The sequence below is a fragment of the Lagenorhynchus albirostris genome, chromosome 8, assembly GCF_949774975.1.
Source record: "Lagenorhynchus albirostris chromosome 8, mLagAlb1.1, whole genome shotgun sequence".
Taxonomy (NCBI): domain Eukaryota; kingdom Metazoa; phylum Chordata; class Mammalia; order Artiodactyla; family Delphinidae; genus Lagenorhynchus; species Lagenorhynchus albirostris.
This window is the reverse complement of record NC_083102.1, coordinates 97285293-97307671: the sequence shown is the minus strand read 5'-3', so window position 1 is coordinate 97307671 and position 22379 is coordinate 97285293. Positions and strand designations below refer to the sequence as shown.

Sequence of the window (22379 nt, the reverse complement as noted above, 5' to 3'; positions counted from 1 at the left end):
GATGGCCACTGTGTGTCCGCAGTGTCCTGGGGTTGGGGGGGGGCGGCTTCCATGTGCTTTCTGGAAACTCACAGGAGAATTGCTCCACTCGGGACGATGACTAAATGTTATTAAAATCATTATGCTTTTGTTCCTTTCCAAAGCCTGCTTTTCCTCATTTTAACGTTTCTGAAAATGAGAAGCACCTAGACACCAGGGTGCCCATTTGGTGCCCTGTTTGTCTCCTGCTGCAGACGCTGTCATGAGGTCAATGGCGCATGTGGTGTGGACAGAGTCACTGAAAATATACTGTGTCTGAGAACTGAGCACATTTAAAATTAAAAACTGCGAGTGAGCGTTCCACACGTTTGCCATCAGGCGTGCTCAGCTAGTTCCTCCGGTAAATGGAGAACTGGTGCGTGGCTCAGGCCATCCCCAAAGGCCAGGGCACCGCAGGAGTGTGACCGCGGGAGTCGAACCTGAACTTGAAAAGAAAAGGACTCCTGGTGACCTTCTCCTCTGACTGATGGACCCGGAACAGTACTTACTGCGGGATTATTAGAAGGTAGACAAGGCCGAATAAGGCGGCCAGGATGAGGGCCAGAATGACGGCGCTGGTGAAATACTCGTCCTGAAGCTGGTGATACTAGAAGACACAGAAAAGGACCGTCAGCCGCCCAGCTTCCTGGAGACGCCAAGGTCTTCCCGAGGGCGCCAGGGATGCCTAGAACTACAGCGAGAAGGGCCACCCACGTTCACTCCCAGCCCCCCCAGAGCCCCCCGACACTCACCTTTCGCTCTCGCTCAGCCTGCTTGTACTTCAGGGTGAAGAAGTTCAGGTCCGCCATCTCCAGCTCCATCTGGCGGGCTTCCAGGAGGCGGCTGATGTACCTGTTGACGCGTGTCCCAGGGGTGGTGTGGACAACATTTGTAGAGAAAGACGAGCGGTTTCTGAGTTTTTCTGAGGCTGTTCTCAATGCCCTCCGCTGCCCGTCACGGAAAGAAAGGAAGGGATAGTGTCAAATTCTACACTTATTAAAGAAAAGAGCTCTTATGCTCCCTCCTCCTGGGTCCTCGCCCACTGCAGAGTCTGGGGGGCCGGGTTTGGGGATCTGAGATGCAATCCCGCCTCAGCCACCTGCTGGCAGCGAGATCCCAGGAGTTATCTCATCCTTGGTGTTGTAAGTGGGGTTACATGGCACTTGTGCGGTGGTACCATGTGGAGGGTTAAGGGCCCCTGCTCATGTGGAGTGGACAGTGCCCAGCACAGAGCAATGAAACTGGTTCTTTGAAAATGTCAATAAAATCAACAGATATCTAGCAAGCATGACAAAGAAAAAGAAAGAAAGACACTAACAAATTCAGGAAAGAAATATAATTTTACTACAGACCCTGGAGACATCAAGAGGATATAAGGAAATACTATGAACAATAGTTCACATATAAATTTGACAACTTAGATCAATTACCTACTCCTTGAAACATACAAACTACCAGAACTCACCCAACAGGAAAGATAACTAGAAAAGCCCTATAATGGCTAAAGAAATTTACTTCATAATTTTAAAATTCATGCAAAAGTAGTCTCCAGGCTGAGATGGTTTCATCGTGAATTCTACCAAACATTTAAATAAGAATTAACCTCAATTTTATATAATCTCTTCCAGAAAATAGAAGTCAACACTTCCCAAATCACTTTGTAAAGTCAGTATTAGGGGCTTCCCTGGTGGCACAGTGGTTAAGAATCCACCTGCCAGTGCCAGGGACACGGGTTCAAGCCCTGGTCCAGGAAGATCCCACATGCCCGTGCACCACAACTACTGAGCCTGCGCTCTAGAGCCCACAAACCACAACTACTGAGCCCACATGCCACAACTACTGAAGCCCACACGCCTAGAGCCCATGCTCCGCGACAAGAGAAGCTGCCGCAATGAGAAGCCCACACACCGCAACGAAGAGTAGTCCTGGCTCGCTGCAACTAGAGAAGGCCCACGGGCAGCAATGAAGACCCAATGCAGCCAAAAATAAATACAAATAAAATAAATAAATTTATATAAATAATAAAGTCAGTATTATACTGATACCAAAACCAGACTAAGACAGTACTAAAAAAAGGAAAACCACTTTTGAGGTCACATCCCTCATGAATATTGATGCAAAAATCCTTAGCAAAACATTAGCAAATAGGATTCAGCAATATATAAGTAGAGGCCTACACCATGACCTTTACTAGATATGCAAGGCTGTTTAAATATTTGAACCTCCATGCAATCCATCGTATTAACACCATATTAACCAGCACATGGAAAACCTCATGGTCATATCAACTGATACAGAAAAAATCCTTTGACAAAATTCAATATCCACTCATGATAAAAATGATCAGAAAACTAGGAATGGAGGGGAACTTCCCCAACTTGATGAAGCACATCTCCAGAATACCTACAGCTAACATCACACTCAAAGGTAAAAGGTTCTCCCTCTACCATCGGCAGTAAGGCAGAGATTTCTGGCTCACCCTCACCTTGAATACAATACAGTGTCCCCAACCAGTGCCATAAGGCAAGGAAGGCAAATCAAAGGAAAACAGATTGGAAAGAAAGAAATGAAACTGTCCCTATTTGCAGACATGATAGAAACAGACATGATAGTCTACACAGAAAACCCCAGTGGGAGGAAAAAAATTCCTAGAACAAATAAGTGAGTTCCACAAGGTCATAGGATAAAAGATAAACATAAAAAATCAACCATATTTCTTTATACTAGCTATGAGCGTTTGAAGACCAAAACTAAAATACTGTACCATTTATAATCACTGAGAAAATGAAATACTAGGTGTAAATCTAACAACACATACAGAACTTGTATGCTGAAGACTACACAATGCCAGTGAAAGAAATCAAAGAAGATCTCAATAAATGGACAGACATACCATGCTCATGGATAAGAAGACTCAACATTGTGAAAATGTCAATCCTCCCCGCACTGTCAATTCCTGTCAAATCCTAGCAGGATATTCTTTTTTTTTGTAGCTAGACAAGCTTATTCTAAATATTAAATGGAATAGCAAAGGGATTAGAATAGCTTATTTTTCTTAAAAAGAATAAAGTGAGAGGAACTGCTCTACTGATTTTAAGACTCACTATATAACTATATCAATCAAGACAATATGGTTTTGGCAGAAGGACAGACACATAGATCAATGGAACAGAACAGAGAGCCAGAAATAGCTTCACACAAGTATGGTCAACTGATTTTTGACAAAAGTGCAAAAGCAATTCAATGGTAGAAGCAAAGCTTTTAAACAAATAGTGCTGGAACCATTGGAGATCCATTAGCAAAAAAAATGAACTTAACTCAAACCTCACACTTTATAAAAAGAATTAACTCAGAATGGATCACATTACAAAACATGAAAATATAAAATCCAGTTAGAAAGCAGACAATAGACACAAGGGGCATTTCACCAAAGAAGAGAACATACAAAGAGCTCCCTGGAGGCCTAGTGGTTAGGATCCTGGGCTTTCATCAGGGAACTGAGATGCCACAAGCTGGGCAGTGTGGCCAAAAAAACACATGGATAGAAATATAAGCACTCGCTTTTCGATCAATATTAAAGCATAGCATTTTATATGAGGGATTAAATCTTGAAATACATAAACACATATTTTTATTTCTTTTTTTTTTTTTTTGCAGTACACGGGCCTCTCACTGTTGTGGCCTCTCCCGTTGCGGAGCACTGGCTCTGGATGCGCAGGCTCAGCGGCCATGGCTCACGGGCCCAGCCGCTCCGCGGCATGTGGGATCTTCCCGGACCGGGACATGAACCCGCGTCCCCTGCATCGGCAGGCGGACTCTCAACCACTGCGCCACCAGGGAAGCCGTTTTTTATTTCTTTTTAAAAGTGAATTAAATGTCATTCCCTTGCAGAGCTAGCCTGTATCTACTTTACAGTATGAAGTATCTCTTTAATTTTATAACTAATACTTTGTATTTTAGTTTTTCTTACTCCCCTCAAATTTGGGGGGACATGAAAGTAGCTTTGTGAGGACCATTTGGAAATTCACTGTCATAATTCTCCCCTGTGCTTTGTTTGTTGTATCTTTGCACACGTGTAAAGATCTGTAGATGAAATGCTGTACAGACAGCAGAGGGGAATAATAAATCAGTGATATTAAAATCTTCTTACAATGTCAGAAAGATAAAAGTCAGAATAAAGACTCTTTCCATTGAGAAAACGCTCCTAGATCAGTATGCAGCTAGAAATTTTAATAGGGAACATGTATCTTTTGGTAATAAAAGTTGTTAAGAAGAAAATAGCACACACACAAAAAAGAAAATAAGCACTTGAAAAGATGTTTGACATCATTAGCCATCAGGGAAATACAAAATAAAATCACAAGGAGACATCACCGCACACTTATTAGAACAATAATATATTTTCTTTAAAAAAAGTGGTGACAGGACCAAGGGCTGGCAAGGATGCAGAGAAACTGGATCGCGCATATGTTGCTGATAGGAATGTGTAATGGTACAGTCACTCTGGAAGACAGTTTGCCGGTTTCTTAAAAAAACAAAACAAAAAGCAAAACCAAATATGACCCATCAATGGCACACCTCGGCATCGATCCAAAAATAATGAAAATTTATGTCCACGTAAAAAATCTGTACCTGAACGTTTATAGTAGTTTTATTTGTAATAGTCAAAATTGGACACAACCAAAATGTCCTTCAACAGGTGAGTGGTTAAACAAAGGTGGTCCATTCCAACCCGGCATGCCAGCCAGCCACGGAAAGGAAGGAGCTATTGATCCCAGCAACAACCTGGAAGGACCCAAGCATAGAGCTGAGCATAAGAAAGGCCAAGTTCAAAGGGTCACACACTGTGTGATTCCGTTTATACAACATTCTCAAGTGACAGTTATAGGGATGGAGAACAGATTAGTGGGATCCAGGGTTAAGGATGGCTGTGAGGAGGGAGAAGGTGTGACCACGAGCGGGGCGAGACCTTGGTGGTGATGGAAATGTTCTGTATCACTGCCACTAAGAAAGCCACTGGGTCTCAATCCACACCAGCACGTTTCCATGGACCCACCGATGTCAGGGTCTCAGATGCAAGTGCGTGGCGGAGACTGCTGGCAGTCTCCCCGACATTCATACCCCCTTGGTCACAGAACCCAAGTTCTATAAAGGCATTGGTCTCAGCCAATGCACTGCCTTTCTCCCCTTCCCCTGTCAGCTTGGTGCAGCTGTGTGGCTGAGTTCTGGCCAATGAGATATACGCAAAAGTGTTGCTAGGGAGCATCCTCAAGAGGAGAGAGATATGCCTTTTGCCAGCTCTGCCTTGTTTCTGCTGGCTGGAATGCAGATGTAATGACTGGAGCCCCAGCATTTATCTTGGGCCATGAGGTGGCAGAGCAGCCAAGCCAGAATAATGAAAGAGAAAGGGTCTGGTCAAGATGCTTATGAAGCCACCACATTAGCCTTGAACTGCCTGCTCTCTGGATTTAGTTTATCCGTGAGAAAACTCACCTCTATTTCGTTCAAGCCACCATGATTGGGGTTTTCTTCATATGCCCTGAAACCCACTCCTGATTAGCACTACCTCCGAAAGCACACATCTCTGAAGCGGCATTCCTGGATGCTATGACCCATCTGCTCCTCCAATCCCAATCTGCCCTCTACCTGCCATGGGGTGTGGTAGTTACAAGAAGACAGGGTGGTGAACTGGGGGACAGGGAAGATGGGGCATTCCCACAGCATGGAGCTGAAACCCTGGCCTGGGGTAGACTGGGCAGGCATGCACTTCCTGGGGCTGAGCTTGGGCACCCAACTTCCTGAAGCATATGAGCAGCTGAGATCAGTAAAAGTGTGCCCAGGCCTGCAAAGCACAGAGCTGCGTCTCAGGTCTCCTTTCACACCTGACACCCCAGGAAGGCCATGGTCTGAGAAACGGTCTCTGCCCAGCATCAGCCCCTCTGGGGAGCAGGCAGCAGGCGGCTGCTCTGCCCCAGGTCTTACCCAGTCCCCTCACATATCCAGCTCCCCACAGGGCCCAATGAGCGGCCCTGCCATCCACCCTCATCTACTGAAGGGACAGGGACACCCCAGGGGCTTGATGCTATCACTTCACAGACGACTTTCTAGAAATGACTCATCAGCCTAAGAACTGGCGGCTTTTCTCCACCCTTTTCCACGAAGAATTCCTTGTTTGAACCTCTCCCAGAGCAGGGGCAGGGGCCAGGCTCACGCCTCCCAAGGGGCGTCCTCATCAGGGGGTATCCACCGCCTCCTTGAAGCAGCTGCAAAGTTCTCTCCTTCCTCTTCTCTGCAAGAGTCCGTATATGAGGGGGCACTAGAACTCCTTCAATGACCAAGAGAACCCACCGTCAGAGCCGTACGGGCTGGGAGTTTCCTCCTGGGAAGCAATTTAGTAAGACTTGAGTTCCTAACAGACAAAGGAGTATTCACATTTCCACTTTTGCCTGGGTCTTTTTGCCCTTTTGAGTTTTACCAGGAATTTGTCCATTTCATCTAAACTGTGAAGTGGGCTGTAAAGCTGCCACCTTACCTTCAACTATGAACGTGTTAGGGTCTACACGACGCCCCCTTGCTCCCCGGGGGACAATGGTAATGGTGTGGTGGCTGGATCGTCATGGATGACAGCTCGGGGTTTAATCCACTTCAAGGACGTGGGCTGTCGGGGAGCAAGGAAGAGCAGAACCTCTTACTGGAACCCACTGGAGTTTTGCCAGACAAGGGCCAGCATAAGGGCTGAACCAAAACTGGCCAGGAGGGGAGGCAGCAGCTGAAAGCACAGAGCTCTCGAGCGGGGCCATGAGGGATGGCTCCGTCGGGTGATCTCAGACGAGAAATCCTACGAGCCCCTGGAAACCGTCCTGAGGCGTGAAGTCTTTCCTGAGGCCTAAGCAATGAGAACACCATGCCCAGATCCAGCTCAGCGAGTGTCTCTGCTCTGTCCAGCAGCTTTCCGGATGCCAGTGCAGGTTGTTCCCAGGTGGGCAGACCTGGCCTGGGTCTCGAGCACGGTAAGTGACCTTCAGCTCAGAAGGTAAGTGGCCAATGGCGACTGTGCTCTGGTCTGGTTTGTCTGGGGCTGATGGACATATAGATCCACCTCAGGTCAGCCTGTCACCTCAGGGGTCAGAGTGTCCTCTTGCGACAACTAAAAGCCAGTGACAAAAGAGTGGCACACACATCACTGTGGTGACAGAGAGGGGAGCCAACCGCTGTCCCTTGCAGTGGTTATACCTGGGGCATCCTGATTCGGTGGGGACACAAAGCAAGTAAAAAGCTACTAGATGTCAAAGAAACCTTGGAGGAGCCTGTAATACCATTTACCCTGTAAGAGTCAGAGAAGAAAAGCCACCAGAATGATCATCTCAATAGATACCAAACACTATTTGCTAAAATTCAATATCTACTTCTCATTTTAACAAGTGCAAACACTCACTCACAGAACTACTTTCTTGAGATCATTGGGCACCCATTACTAGTTCTTACCAAAAGCATCACAATTAATAAGAAAACTCTATTTGTTTTAACTAATTAAGCCAGAATGAAAAAAAGAATGCCACTCATCACTATCATTGAATAAAGGATGTAAAAAAAGAAACAAAAATTATCACTATTTAAAAGTGATACCACTGTATATCAAGGAAACCCAAGGGAAGTAAAAAAGTTATTACAATCAGTTTCAATAAGTATGGACCAAACATAAGCTAGAATTTGATCTTCATCAAATTCAAGCAGTAATGGTGGAAACTATGTTTCTAAAATATTCCGAGCCATCTTTAAAACAAAAAGCTGGGAAACAGGGTAGGAAAGGCCCTCTGCAGACCTTGAAACAGATCAGGAAGGGAGACACGGCATGAAGCAACGAACAATGCTTAAACTGTGCTGAGGCCGTGCTGGGGAAGCTGTCACAAGAGTGAGTGCGGAAAACATGGAGAGAACAATTTGGCAACAGCGATCACAAATTAAAATACATGCACCATTTAACGCAGTGATTTCACTACAAAGAAGTTACCGCAGGCTATCCTTGTAAAGTTCACTAAGATGTATAAAAAGTTTTTTTTATTTAAGGATGTTCTCAGCACCGATGGCCAAGAGAAGAAGTCTGGAAATCATGTTCCCACGCATCAGCAAGGCACCGGGAAACAAGTCTGTCTGCAGGTGGAGGCCCCCTGGTACAAGCCTCCAGGATCTCCAAGGTCTGTCACTGAGTGAAAAGACAGGGCGTTGGGACAGTTAAATAGGTCAAGTCTTATTGGCATTAACCTTCTAGCACACAGCCAGGTTTTTCTGGGGGGGGGAAGAAAAAACACAAAATGGTAAACAGTTCGGGGGATTGGACTTTCTGTATCACGGGTACATGTTACTTTTGTATTTTAAAATAAATATGCTTAGGTAATTTTAAATCTGAAAAGAAGGAGAGAGGCAGCATTTTTTAAAAGCAGAGAGAGAACTGGAAGGCTCCTGGTGTACATTCTGGAAGGGGCAAATCTACCGGCAGTATTAGGGGACTCCATAGAGAGCGTCTCCCCACGCTGGCCAGGGAGGGGGAGGCTTGTCTCCCACCTGCTGCTACAGGTAACACTGGTGCTACAATCTCTAACCAGCTACACTCTCGCAGATACTCAACTCAGAGAAATCCATTTTACAAAATGACCAGAGATGTAAGTGCACTTTCGTGAGCAAAAAAATGCTGTGAATCATTTATTTTGCTTAAAAAAAATCCAAAAAAAACAATAAAAGCAGAAATGACCTAAGTATCAATGGAAGTTGAGTGGAAGTTGAGTAAGTAAACGGTCTCTCCCTAGGCTGGAAATCTACACAATGATTAGAGAATTCTATTTTTGAGGAATAGTCAATAATATAAAGAAACCCTTATGATACACTGGCAAGTGAAAATAAAGTAACAAGCAGCAAACTGATTGTATATCATCCCATCAAGTTTATGTAGAAATTTATAAATATACACACATCTAAGAAGCTAGAAGGACGAAAATGTTGACGATAGGTTGGTTGAGGGTGATCGGATTGTAGATGAAGGCTTTTCATCTTCTTCTTTGTGCATTTTTGTATTTTTCCATATTTTCCACAATAAATTACTTTTATAATCAGAAAGGAATACTGAAGGAAGAAACAGACAAGCGTAAGCATGCGGGGGTTGGATTTACTGGAGAGAAGTACCTTGGACGCGAAGTACCCTAAAGCTGCGCTGGAGCCCTGACACCAAACCCCGAAGCCCAGGTCCCTGGCCGGAGGTGCGTGCACGGTATCGCCACCTAGCGGCCGATTCGCCCTGGGCTCCCACACCGCTGACCCAGGAGAGGCTAGGAACACGGGAACCCCAGGTGCGCTGTGGTCTGAGGCTGACCACGTACATCTGAGTCACCCCCCAGAACCTGGGACACAATGTCTCACAAACTCGGCACAGGTGACAGTGGAACCCACTGCCCTGATCCCGCCGGCTTCCCCAGCTCCATCTCCAAGGCTCCCTCGGTCAGGCTCAAGGTGCGGATAAAGCAAACGGAAGACAGGAACAGGAACGATGAGGCAGACCTCATCCTAAAGCAGATGCAGGATCTGAGACCCGCCGGGGAGAACGGCTGCAGGGCAGGGGCTGCTCTGCTCGGGGGTCACCAGACGGGGCACTCATGTCATCCTCCCCAAATGTCCCCACTGGTGGCCGGCCCCGCCCGTGCACAGCCTCTCCACCCCATCGTTCCAGGACCACCATGGACCCCCACCTCAGGCCGCCTGCCCTGTCTTCACCCTCTGATGCCCTTCCACGGTGCCAGCCCTCTACCTTCCCCATCCTCGTTTTCACTAATCGCGGGGGTCAGGTGTCAATGAAAGGGCACAGAGCAGGGCAGCAGAGGCCCGGGCTCCCAGCTCAGCTCCCAGCCTGCGGCACCTGCCCATGGAGTCTGTGCTCTCTGTCTCCCCAGCAGGGGAGCTGCCTGGGCCCACAGAGGCTGCCCAGGGGGCATCGAGGCCGGAATCGGGCGCCCTGCGGACGAGGGGTCAGAGTCTGGAGGAGGCGGCGTGACGGAGAGAGAAGCGGGCTGGGTGCAGAGGGCGCCTGAGAGCAGAGCGCAAGCCTGGGCTGCGGTCTCCTCCGTTGGAGCCAGCCAGGCAGTGGCGGAGGTGTCCCAAGCACCAGAGATGTCGGGTGTGTCGGAGAGGGGCATGGGGACCCTGAGCACACAGGGTAGACCCGTGGGAGACTGCGGGGACAGGGCGCCAAGGACGAAACCCAGGACACCACCACTCACGCTCCCAAGGGAGGCGGGAGGGCTGCAAAGCTGGGGAGGTGAGAGGCTCGAGGGACGAGGAGTCCAGGAATCCAACCGTGACTCCTGACGCTGGAAGAAAAGGAAGGAAGGGGCTTCCCTGGTGGCGCCGTGGTTGAGAGTCCGCCTGCCGATGCAGGGGACACGGGTTCGTGCCCTGGTCCGGGAGGATCCCACATGCCGCGGAGCGGCTGGGCCCGTGAGCCATGGCCGCTGAGCCTGCGCGTGCGGAGCCTGTGCTCCGCTATGGGAGGGGCCCCGGCAATGAGAGGCCTGCGTACTGCAAAAAAAAAAAAAAGGAAAAGGAGGGAGGGAAGGGGCCCTGCACACAGCAGGTCTGCCTCCCCCAACCCCTGGGATGGGAGGGACGGGAGGAGCTGCACAGCTCCTGTCCTGGGCGTTGAGCCCAGGTGTGCGATTCCTCCCCAACCTAAGGAGCCATGGCTGGGGCGGGGGTGTTACTGGCGCTCTGTGGTCCGAGTGCGAACACCAAGGAGCCACCGACCCCAGCGAAGGAGAGGCTGATGTTAGCTGTGCAGGTTCATCAGACACAGTCTGAATCCAGGGGTCATAGGCTCCTTTCACAGGTCAGCAGGCTCTGCCCCAGGAAAAGCCTTATTAACTCCACCACCCTGGGCAATCCAGCAGGAATGACGCGTTCCCTCCCCTCTCCGCACCCCAACCCCCCTAAGAAGTCCTGGGGACACCAGCCCTTGCCTCAGGCTCCAGGATGATGGCTCTGCACTGCCCAGGCTTCAACTAAAATTTGATTTTTCATTCATTGTGGATTCTTTTGGATTACATTTGATTTTTTAAAATATTGCACTATTACTTATCCTGATACTGAGGGGTTTTTTTGGTTTTTTGTTTTATAAATTCATTTATTTTATTTATTTATCTTTGGCTGTGTTGGGTCTTCGCTGCAGTGCGCAGGCTTCTCATTGCGGTGGCTCTTCTTGTTGTGGAGCACGGGCTCTAGGCACACGGGCTTCAGAAGTTGTGGCACGTGGGCTCAGTAGTTGTGGCTCGCGGGCTCTAGAGCACAGGCTCAGTAGTTGTGGCGCACGGACTTAGGTGCTCCGTGGCATGTGGGATCTTCCCGGACCAGGGCTCGAACCCGTGTCCCTGCATTGGCAGACAGATTCTTAACCACTGCGCCACCAGGGAAGCACATCCTGATACTGAGTTTTGGACACATATTTAAATTGTGCACCTCATAACCCTCCCCCAGTCCCATCCCTGGCGGGAGGGTCAAGTTGAATCAAGGGGGCTGGGGCCGGGTGTACTGCAGGAAGAAGACAGTGATTAAATCTGGCTAACAAGAAAGCCTGAGAGTTCTCCTGTTACAAATTCTGGGTAAATATAATAACTCATACATACTTTGAAATGTACAACTGAGCTGGCAAGAAAGTAAGGAAAATGACCAGAGGCCAGAAGCGTCAGGACAGTAGGAATGCAGGCCAGGGAATGGTACCATCAAGCTTTCATGGGGCTCACAGAAATCCAGGGGCCCAAGCAAGATGGGCAGTGAGGTCAAAGCCCTCCGGCTGAACCCCAGACCCTGAGAGGCTCCGTCAGCAAACACCAACCAGGAGAGACCACGCAGTGGGTTCTGTCTAAGACAGCTGGCCTTAGACCTAGCTGCGTACCACCTGGGACATCTAAAAACCACAAGCCAGGCATTTAGCCTCCTGCAAGGCCAGTAGAGGAAAGGCCCATCTTCTTGAGGGAATTCACCAGCAACAGAGCTCTTAGGCATCTCCAGATAAAGTTTTCCCAAACAGGAGCTCATCATCAAAATCACAAGAAAATCCCTCTAGAATAAGGCACCACGAGCGAGAGTCAGCGGGGTTTTGCTTCCTCCTGAAAAGCCACTAAAACTGTGGTGAGGGAATTCCTTTTAAAGGCATAAAACCCACACGGAGGAGAAAATGAGAGTGCAGAAGCGGCAATGCAATCTCGGGAAACAGGCAATCAGTCACGGATGTGCAGACCCAAGAGCACAGGTGATAGTGAAGTCAGAATATTCAGGAGGCATAGCCGTTGGTGAGGGGACTGGAGGGCCAATGACAAGAGGACGCGGGGAGGACGCTCAAAGCTGCTGACGAAGTGGCGGAGTACAGGCTTCACCCCAGGCTGCCGGGACGCGGCCCTCCTGCCCCAGAGGACCGGGGTCTTCCCTGGGGGGGGAAGGGATCAGGGTCTCTGGCCCCGGGTTACAGGCAGTATGCTTGTGTGGTTGAAGCAGACACTAAGGATCCCCCCGCCAGCCACAATGCTGCCTCCGCTCAGCTCCAGGCTTTCACCCCAGGCCTCGCCCCATCCCAGCAGACTAAAGACCAAGGTGACTCTGACCAACCCAAGAAGAAAGACGGAAAATCCTGCACCCAGGTCACCAGCAGGAACACCCACAAAAGGAACCTCCGTCAGGTGCTGGAGGCCATGCGCCACGAACTAGAGGGACTTAACCCAGGAAGGAGCGGCCTCTGATATGAGAGCCAGAGAGGGAGGGAGGGGATGGCCAGAGATGCTCTCCATGGAGGTGAAGGGCAAGGCTGGGGTGACACCACGTTGAGGCTCTCGGGGTGCAGACAGAGGAGGTCGGGGGCTCCGGAACCAGCGATACAATATCTGACACGTACAGATATCCTGAGGACAGATTTAAACAACGGCTGGGGGACTGTGGCTTGAATTTACCGATAAATCCATGGAATGCCAAGTTGCAAAAAAAAACCCACAACGTAATGAAAAGTGTTTTGCAGGAAAGCAAAAGCAACCCAGCTCCGAACAGCATTTACAAGACTGTGTGAGGTGAAGGGCGAGGGCTAATGGAGGCGACCACAGCAGGACTGCACTGGGAGGACAGACACACAGGGACTCCCTGCGGGGCCGGCACACGGGGGTGGGGCCCGCCTACCTTGTCGTCGTCCTCGCAGGTCATGACATTGGAGAAAGGGATCTCAGCCTTGAACATCTTCCGGCAGTGCATGAGCTGCACCAGCAGGTAGCACACGGTCTTGAACTTCATCCTCTTGGCCGGTTTTATATCTGAGAGAATCAGTCCTGGAAATATCTGTGTGGACGTGCAGCAAAGAGAAACGCTGTGAGCCGACACACACGTCCTATCTCTTGGGCGGGGAGCACGAACTTAACGGGGCAGGGAGATCACAGGCCACTTGCTGAGGACCTACGGCTCACCAGACCCAGCAGGGAACAGAACCGGCAACCCAGTCCCAAAACACGCAGGTCTCAACTACGTCCAATGCCTCTGAAACGAGAGCGATGCCCGAATCCCGGGGCAGATGCATGGACATCACCCAGCTGGGGCAGCACCACCCTGATGAGTGTCACCCACTGGCCCCCGGGGTCCCTCCTGCAGACCTACCCTTCTGCCTTTCACCTTCTTCTCTCTCCTCCTCAACCCAAACTTCTCCCAAGGGGCTGCTCCTTGTACAGACCTCGCCATCCTTCCCACCCTCAAACCGCAGCCATGACTGACGCTGTTGTTTAATTCTGTATGACGGGTGGGGCGGCATCCACTCATGGCACCAAGGCTCCCTCCTCTGACTCACAACCTCCTGCATCCTGGCAGCACCTCGCAGGCCTTCCTCCTTGGTGCCCTGCCCTCTGCTCCTATGTCCCCAGGTTGACCCCAGCTGGTCACCCAAACCTCTCACACCTGCCCTTCCCTCACACACTCACTCCCCTTCTCCAGAAGTCAGCTCACCCTGCCCTGCCTGTCCTGCCCTGAGCCCCATTTCTCTCCCCTGGCCAGTGCCACACCCATCCCCAGCTCCCACATCACATGGGTGCCACCGCATCCTGGCCTGGAGAGCACTGGCCCGTGGATGCACCAGGACAGCGAGACCCGAAGCTCTCCCTGACCTGCTTGTATCCTGAAGAAGTACTGTGGCCACCTGTGTCCTGTGCACCTCACCTGTGTCCCGTGCCCCTCACCTGTGTCCCGCGTCCCTCACCTCAGCCCTATGCCCCTCACCTGAGCCCTGCACCCCTCACCTGAGTCCTGTGCCCCTCACCTGAGTCCTGCGTCACTCATTTGAGTCCTGTGCCCCTCACCTGAGCCCCGGAAGTGGCTCGGTCACCCTCAATCGTGTCCAGATCACTTTCCCAGGACAGAGTGACCTTCAGTGCTCACACAGGATGGTCACGAGCCTTCCTGTGTGCACAGCACCCCTCGATTCATAGCGCACCCCATCCCTGACCTCCTGCAGAGGGTTCTCAAACCTGATTTGCAGGAGAGGCAGTGAAGGCCCAGGGAAGTGCGGTAGGACTCAGGATGGCCCAGCCCTCGAGGACCCCAGGGCCCTGACTCCAAGCTCCATCCCCTCCCCTCCCCCACAGTCCTCCCCTCACGGGCAACAGGCCAGGCCCAGGACACAAGGTCAGCGGGGACACCCTCCCATGTGCGCAGAGCTCAGGGCCTGAGAAGCAGCGATCTGGAGCTATGAGTCCTTAAGAAGGCTCCGCACAGGACCCCTTCTGCAGCCCACCTTTCGCCGATGGGAGGGCACGATGAAAAAGGTCTCGATGTTGTGAGTTTTCAGAAAACTGTTCCTCTCGTGTCCATGGCCCGGCTCCACCTCATAGTCACCATTCAGGCACGCCAGGGTGGTCTTTGTGATGTGAACCTTCCTACGGAAAAGGAGGCGGAGGTTTGGACGGAGCCTCCCCTGCGGGGCCGCAGCTGGTCTGGGCGGCATCCGGGCGATGCTCTGCGGGGTCCTGGCAGAGCTCTGGAAGGAACACTCAGATTCCCTGGGGCATACGCACAGGAGGACTGACAGGTGGGATGGGGCAGGGGAGGGACCCCACGAGAGAGGGGGAAGTGTGCAAAGGAAGACCAAGAACAGGGAGGGCTGCAGGCAGAGGGGATAAGGGGCCAGAGGGACACAAGAGGAACTGAAGGGGACAAAGGAAGCAAGTGTCAGAGGACACAGAAAGGACGATGAGGGAAGGAGAGGGGAGCAAGGTGAGGGGAGAAGCCAAACCCCCAGGGCGGGAGGACCCCAGCCCGACATCAGGCCCACGCTGTCCCCACACAAAGTGGGCGGGTGGGAACAGAGCCGTGTGCGCGGCATTCACGCCCACCCCAGTGAGTTTTCTGGTGAGAGAAGGAGAAATCCTCTGTTAGCATAACCTGAGCAAAACCCAGTCTCCACGTAACCTAGACACGTGGCCTGAGCTTCCGGCCCTTAGCAAGGCCTGAGCACTGGGGCTTAGGGAGAAACACAAACTCCCCAGCATGCAAAACACTCCCTGCAAAGACCTGAGCCCTCACGTCCCCAAACAGTCTCCTGAGTTCCTCGGTCGGGGACGGGGAGACACATGCAGGGCACTGAGGCAGGAGTGAGCATCCCCCCATTGCTGGCCCTGAGGGCACCTGGGACACTGTCACCCCATCAGCCTGGCCCTGAACTGCAAACGGCATCAACGGTCTCCAGAAATGCACGCACGTCCACTCATTCATTCACTGGTCCCCCTCCCTCCTTTCCTTCCTCCCTTCCTTCCACCACAGAGAGGGACGGCACAGTCCTGTCACTGAGCTGAGGGGCCAATAGGGAGACAGAAACACCAGCGACCGCTCTCAGCGCAGAGCATCTCAGGCTCTGGAAAAGAGGAGGGGTCTCGGGTGCAGGTTGCCCTAAAAGCACATGGTGGGAATGGACAGCACCCAGGCTCTCAGCCTGGGCTGGGGAGAAACTGGAGGCCTGGCTGGTCCTGAGCAGCAAGGCCACTAAAGGGGATAGGGCCACCTCACTTCCAAGTGCCGCCCACCGCTCATGGGGCGATCCCTCCCCCAACACAGGTGGTGGGAGTGAAGACAGCCACGCTAGCTCGCCTGCCCTGGAGACATAGGGTGGGGACGCCCAGTGTCTGCCATCCCTAAGGCCTGCAGCACCAGAGCCCAGTTATTGATGAGACTGTCTTGTCCAAGACAATAGGGGTGGGGAGATGTGGGACCTGGGGCGGAGTGGGCTCCACCATACCCTGGAGCTGGGTGGGGTACGCAGGTGACCCCAATCATGGTTCCTACCTGAGGGCCCCTGGGGTGGGGGGCGCGGGTAGGCCATTTGCTCAGGACCCAATTTCACTTGTTTCCAGGCAGCCTGGAACATGCATCCAGCACTTCAGTTTGGGGCTGACCAGGAGCCGTGTGTGCTTCAGGGCAGCAGAGAGGGCTGTGTGGTCTCCTGCCACCAAGAAGCAGACAGGTGCCCCATCCCTCCCTGGCCTTGGCCTCTCCAAGGCAACCACTCAGGGTGTACGGCCTTGGGAAGGAGTCCATGAATCAAGTCCCAGGGGTCCCAGCATGAGATGCTGGGGTAAAGACACAGCAGTGATTCATTCCTCCCATCTGTCCGCCCGTCCATCTGTCTGTCTGACCAGCCACACTCCCCAAATACCCAATGAATAGAAGATAAGTGCTTGCAGAATGGATGGATGGAGGATGGATGGGTGGATGGAGGAAGTATGGAGGATGGATGAGTGGATAGGTGGGTGGATGAAGAAAGCAAAAGAAGGACGAAGGGGGAAGGGGGAGGGATGGGCTGGGAGTTTGGGGTTAGCAGATGCTAACTATTATATAGAGAATGGATCAACAACAGGGTCTTACTGCACAGAACAGGGAACTATAGTCAATATCCTGTGATAAACCATAATGGAAAAGAATATGAAAAAGAACGTATTGATATATATATATGCGTGTAACTGAATCACTTCGCTGTGCAGTAGAAATTAACTCAACATTGTGAATCAACTACACTTCAATAAAATAAAATTTTTTAAAAGAATGAAGGCATCACATTAAGAATAGTGCAAGAAAGAGCAAACCTAAAGAGAGGCAGAGTGAGGAAACCCTGAGAAGCTCCAGGGCGGACACCATCTCCAGGGGCCTCTCGGAAGGTTACTGGAAAAGCCCCATCACACACATTCCCCCCCTGCCCCGCTGCAAGGGCAAGGCAGGACCCCGAGGGGTGCACGCACCTCATGTGCCAGGCCTCTAGAGGCACCGGGGAGGGTGGCTCAGCAGCCCCTGGTCCCCACTCACAGAGCAGCTTTCCAGCAGCCCCTCCCAGGCCAGCTTCCTTCCCCTCCGCCCCCTGCCCTGCGGGGAGAGTCGCAATGCTCTGTCTCCCTGGGAGCCAGGCACTCACGCTTTGGCCCTCGTGTGCCCTGAACCCTCTGCTGAGGCCACCGCTGGCTGCACACACCTGATCTGGTGTCCAGTCTTCATTTTGCAGCACTGAACGCAGCTGACGGCTCTCCCTCCTGCCCGGCCCTCCTCCCGGCTGCCCGCACTCCCTCTCACCACCCCACCCTCCCCTGCCCCTCTTCCTGACGCGCTCCCCTCCTCTCAGGAGCTCTCAGGCTCGGACCTTCATCATCTTCCCTCCTCCTTGCACCTCCTCCTGGCGCTCCGTGTGCAGTGCCAGGGTCTCAGTGCCCCCAAGGGCCTGTGAGCGCCCCAGACCCCCGCCCAGCTCCAAACTGACCTCAGTGCCCAGGAGACCCAGGCTGACAGGTGATAAAGGCACCTCCCCCCGGCCCCGTGTCGTGCTCCCCTCTCTGCATCCCCCCTGTGGCCCCCCAAGAACGTGAACCCCACCAGGGCCGAGGGCTTTGTCTTCGCTGCCGACATCACCCTCCCCCGTCCTGGAAAAGCCAGGTGCTCGGTAAACACTGTGCTCCTGGGGTGGGTGTCTCCGAAAGGGGGAGTGGAGGGGAGGAGGGAAGAAAGAAGCAAAGCTGAGAGCAGGGCAGGCAGGATGCACGCCCCCCACCACGGGACTGGTAGGTAGAGTGGAAGGAGGGAAGCTACCGGTCAGCCGGAACTTGAAAGACGCCCTGGCCAGGTGAGGGGGCTGCGGAGCGGGGTCCCTGGCGGTGGGAAGGTCCGTGTGCTTGTCCGAAGGCAGGCGGAACGCTGAAAGACCTCAGTGGGCAGGGGAGGAGGGAGGTGGGCGGCTCCTGGCGCCACCTGGCCGGCCAGGGGCCTGGACTTTGTGCAGGACAGCGGGGCTGCAGGCGGGCAGCTGCTGGGACTCACTCTGGCGCCCAGAGGGCGAGGGGCAGGCGCAGTGAGAAGGTGTCTCCCCCCCGCACCGAGACCCTGCTCTGAAGGGTGGAGAACAGGAGGAGTGGAGGGGTGCTGGAAGGACGGGGCCCTGGTGGAAGGAGGGGTCGGTGGCCAAGAGGGTCCCCCCAGGCGGACGCTCAGAGGCAGCCCGGGTCACAGATGACAGTGCCGCGATTTTTGAGCTCGCTTAGAAACGCCGCGGCCACTCCCGTGGCAGGCTTAGCGTGGATCCAGGCTCGTTGGATTCTAATCTCCGGGCTTGCTGCTTCCTGGAGCCCCATAAGCCCTCCTTTCCTGCAATTTCAAAGCTGCTCTCCAGAGCCAGTGGCCTTGGATGTCACCCACTGGTCCCTCGGCCGAGCTTAGGGCCTTGGCACAAGGAAAGGTGTCACCTGTTTCCGCCACCTCCCCCAAAAAGTCAGGCCAGGAGGGAGGGGGGAAGATGCGGCCCAGAGGACGCCAGGTCTCTAGGGTGAGAACAGGACAGCTGGGGACAGGCAGCCAGGGCCAGAGGGGCCCTGAGGCCCCGCAGAGCGGAGGGCACAGAGCTTTGCCCTGAGGTTCGTAAGACAGAAGCAGACATGCGTGTGCAGGAGTCTAAGGCTCAGCTCTAGCCCCTGGGAACCGCAGCTGGGCCCTGCAGCAGCTGCGAGCACGGCCTGCCAACCCCTCTAAGAGGCGGAAATCGGGAGGGTGTGACCATGGGAGTGTGCCTCAGAGCCCCCTCTTCTCAGTCACATCGTCCCCCTGCTGCCCACCGTTCGTGGAGGGCGGGGAGGTCCCGTTCAGTTCTCGGGTTAATGTTTTCACCGTACATGATGCCTTGGCTCTGGGGAATGGTTTGAAGAAAATGAGACCAAAGGAGGCGACTGTAATTAGAAAGCATTAGGAGTGCACGGACCAGTGAGAAATGCACCCTCCTCACTCTAGAAGAAAATCTGTAACTTCCCTAGTGGGGCTCTAAAGGCAGAACACTTTCCACTTTAAGTCTGAGAAAGAAAGCAAAAAGAGAAGCGACATTCAGCACGCAGGACAGCTCCGAGCCAGGCAGACCACAGGGGCAGCGTTCAGTCTCCTCCTCCAGGGTCGGCTTGCCCACTCTCTTTGGGGCCTTGGGGGTGGGGCTGGGACAGCCGGGCATTCCCAGATCCCCAGGCAGAAGGTTGAATTAGAATCCCCCGCCCCTACCCTCAGGGTTCCCGATTTACCCAGGCAGGCCGGCGGCTTCCATGACGTTCGCCAGGGTCACATCGTTGGACCACACGTCGTACTGCCACTTGCGCAGGCCCAGGACCCCGCAGAGGACCCTGCCGGTGTGCAGCCCCACACGCATGTTCAGGTCCACCTCAGTGGCCTCGGCCACGGACCTGCAGCAAACACAGGCAGGGCGTGGGGCTGGGGCCCCGTGTTCTGCTCCCTCAGGGCCAGGAGCACAGGGCAGCGGGAGCATGCGGGAGGCGGGTCTCCTGACCTAGTCAGCCTGACCCCCGAGCTGTGGGCCCTGGTGGGCAGGGGTCACTCCAAGCTGGCTCCCCCCTGCTCCCTTGGCCACTGGCCATCTCACAAGGCATCCCACCTCCCCTATCCCCCTCCCCACCCAGAGCAGCAGCAGAAGAGAAATGAGCCCAAGGCCCCGATCCAGGACCCCGATCCCGCTCTGGGTACCACTGACCTGATCAGGGGTGTTCGTGCCTGCTTGCTAGCCAGGGGCCAGCGTGAGAGCCCCGGGGAACATCGGACAGGGTCCCAGGAGCCCTGGGAACGGTCAAGGTTTGACCCTGAGTTCCCTGAGAGGGTGGGCTGCAGACCCAGCCTGTGGGGAGGCGCGAGGCTCCACAAACCTGCCCCGAACAACAGGGGGACCTTGTGGGGTGCAAACGGTGCATCAGTCAGCTCAAGGGAGAAAACAAGACGAAACACGCGGATGCTGAAATCAGACCGCAGGGCCAGCGCACGCGCGCTCCACTGCCCCAGGCGCTCGTGTCTCTGGGCTCCAGCCCCGGCTGAGGAAAGGGTTGGCAGGAAGCCCTGAGGGCCCCAGGAGGGACCACCCTCAGAGGTGGGGGGCAGTGTCACTGGAAGCAAGCGTCAGAAGAAACAGGAGGTGGTTTTAAAAGTTCCTTTTAAAGGAACGAGGACGCCCTGCATGGTTTCTCCAGCCCCACGAGGCCCACGGTGAAGTGAGATGCAGGAAGTACGCAAAGGGCCTGTGATCGCACAGCCAGAGCGCGGGGGACGCACCGCAGCCACGGGGAGGCCCTCTGATGCCACTTTGCTGGACTTTCCACTTCTCCCCAAAAGCAAGAGATTATTTAATCTTTAAAAAGTCTGAAGCATGTCGCTGAGGAAGCAATGTCGGGCCTGGCTGGTGTGCTCCAAGGGACAGAATTGCAAGGAAGCCGTGAGGGCGGGGAGGGGGTCGGCCACGGCGCCCCCAGCCCTCCCCACCCTGGGCGGGTCCGAAGGTGGCCCCGACCGGAACGTGTGTTGGATGGGGCTCTCCGGCCGGTGGAGACGTTCCGTAGCAAGAAGGGCAGGAAGGTGGAGCTGAGGCTCGGGGACACAGCGGCCCCATGATTAGGACATCGGCTGTGAGAGGGAAGGCAGACTGGGAGACCAAAGGCACACAGGGCCACGCTGCCACCACCCTCGGGCAGCCCGACATGGACTACCCACCCTCCGTCCCCTCCCAACAGCAGTTGCCCTGTAGTCCAACCACATCTAGACCTGCCCCCACAATACAGCAGGTGCCCCGAGCCTGTGAGCAAACTCTCAGTCCTGCCCCAAGTCTCAGGGCTGATTCATGTGCATCCCACCCTGTTCAAACAGAACATAGGCCCAGCCCGGATGCTGCAGCCAGGAAGCCCTCCCAGATCCTTCACCACAGCAAACCCACCCCCGTCCCTGCCCAGACCCTTGTCACTCTGCTTCCGCTGGGTCAGCCTCCATCAGAGACTACTGCGGCCACATGGCCACATGGCCGGGCTGACTGTACTGACCAGAGGCTTGGCGGACATCCTAGGGCCCTCCCAGAGAGTGGGTTGCAAGCATCCTGGGAGGGGCTGCCCCAGGCCATTCCTCACCTGTGTCTTGTCCCAGGCGGCTGGGACTTCCCACCTACCCCACCCGCGACGGCTGCAAGCTGTAACAGGGCTTAGCCGCTGGACAGATGCATTCCGGCCACAGCGCCCGCCACTGGCCCCTTGGGTTTGGTGTCAGCCCAAGGGAGAAGGAAGGCGGTAGCTGACACCTCCTGCCCTGGCTTAGCTTCCACAGCCCACCTGCGTCCACAGTGTCCTGACTAGCCCCATCCCACCTGGTGGTCACTGCGCGTGAGCCTGCCTCCACGCTCGGTACCTGGAAGTCCTCTGTGCCTGGACTGGCCTGCCGCCTGCTGACCCGAGGCCATCCACAAGGGGTCCTGGCCACGAGCTTCCCAGGGCCTGGTGTAACACCGGTCCTGGACCCTCGTAAGCAAACGGTGTGGAATGAGATTTCAGTTCCCCTCGCCCACACAGCTGCTGACCACCGCCAGCTCGCTGCCCTCCAAGAAAAAAACCCTTAATCTAAAAGACTAAAGAAAGACGAGGGGCTTCAGATGATGAGGAAATAAAGAGACTGGGAATCTTCATCTGAAACAAAATGAATGCCACCAGGACACAACTTAAGTCCACAACATCGCAAGGAGGTCGACAGAGAAGGAAAGTCCCGAAGCCCTGGCTCACGTGCCTCTGACAGCAAAGGAGCCTGTTCTGTGCAGCAGAAGAGAGGACAGAGCTGGGCCGCCCCGCGGGAAGGCTGGGCCTTCCCCAGAGACTCTGAAACTAGCATCCCCAGGGACTCTGAAACTATCCCACGATCTCTTCCTAGCAGGTTATTGATGCGTGATGCCCTTACTAATGATCCAGGATTTATTCATCATCATAACAGGAGTAGCAGCATTAAAGAAGCAAACACTTACACCCGGGGTGCACCTCGGG

General features: G+C 53.7%; 2 protein-coding genes across 10 annotated transcripts in view; both read right to left on the bottom strand.

Annotated features, from left to right (window-relative positions):
• RAMP3 (receptor activity modifying protein 3) overlaps nucleotides 1–22379 on the bottom strand; it is a 469110-nt gene that overhangs the window by 116609 nt on the left and 330122 nt on the right. The gene's annotated exons all lie outside the window — the stretch shown is intronic.
• The window catches only part of ADCY1 (adenylate cyclase 1), a 118579-nt gene that overhangs the window by 30959 nt on the left and 65241 nt on the right, over nucleotides 1–22379 (bottom strand). The window contains exons 6-10 of the mRNA XM_060156220.1: nucleotides 19608–19766; nucleotides 14813–14954; nucleotides 13219–13374; nucleotides 771–965; nucleotides 528–625 (exon numbers count right to left, since the gene is read on the bottom strand). Of these exons, the coding sequence (XP_060012203.1) occupies nucleotides 528–625; nucleotides 771–965; nucleotides 13219–13374; nucleotides 14813–14954; nucleotides 19608–19766 (750 nt within the window). The remainder of the gene's footprint in view (nucleotides 1–527; nucleotides 626–770; nucleotides 966–13218; nucleotides 13375–14812; nucleotides 14955–19607; nucleotides 19767–22379) is intronic.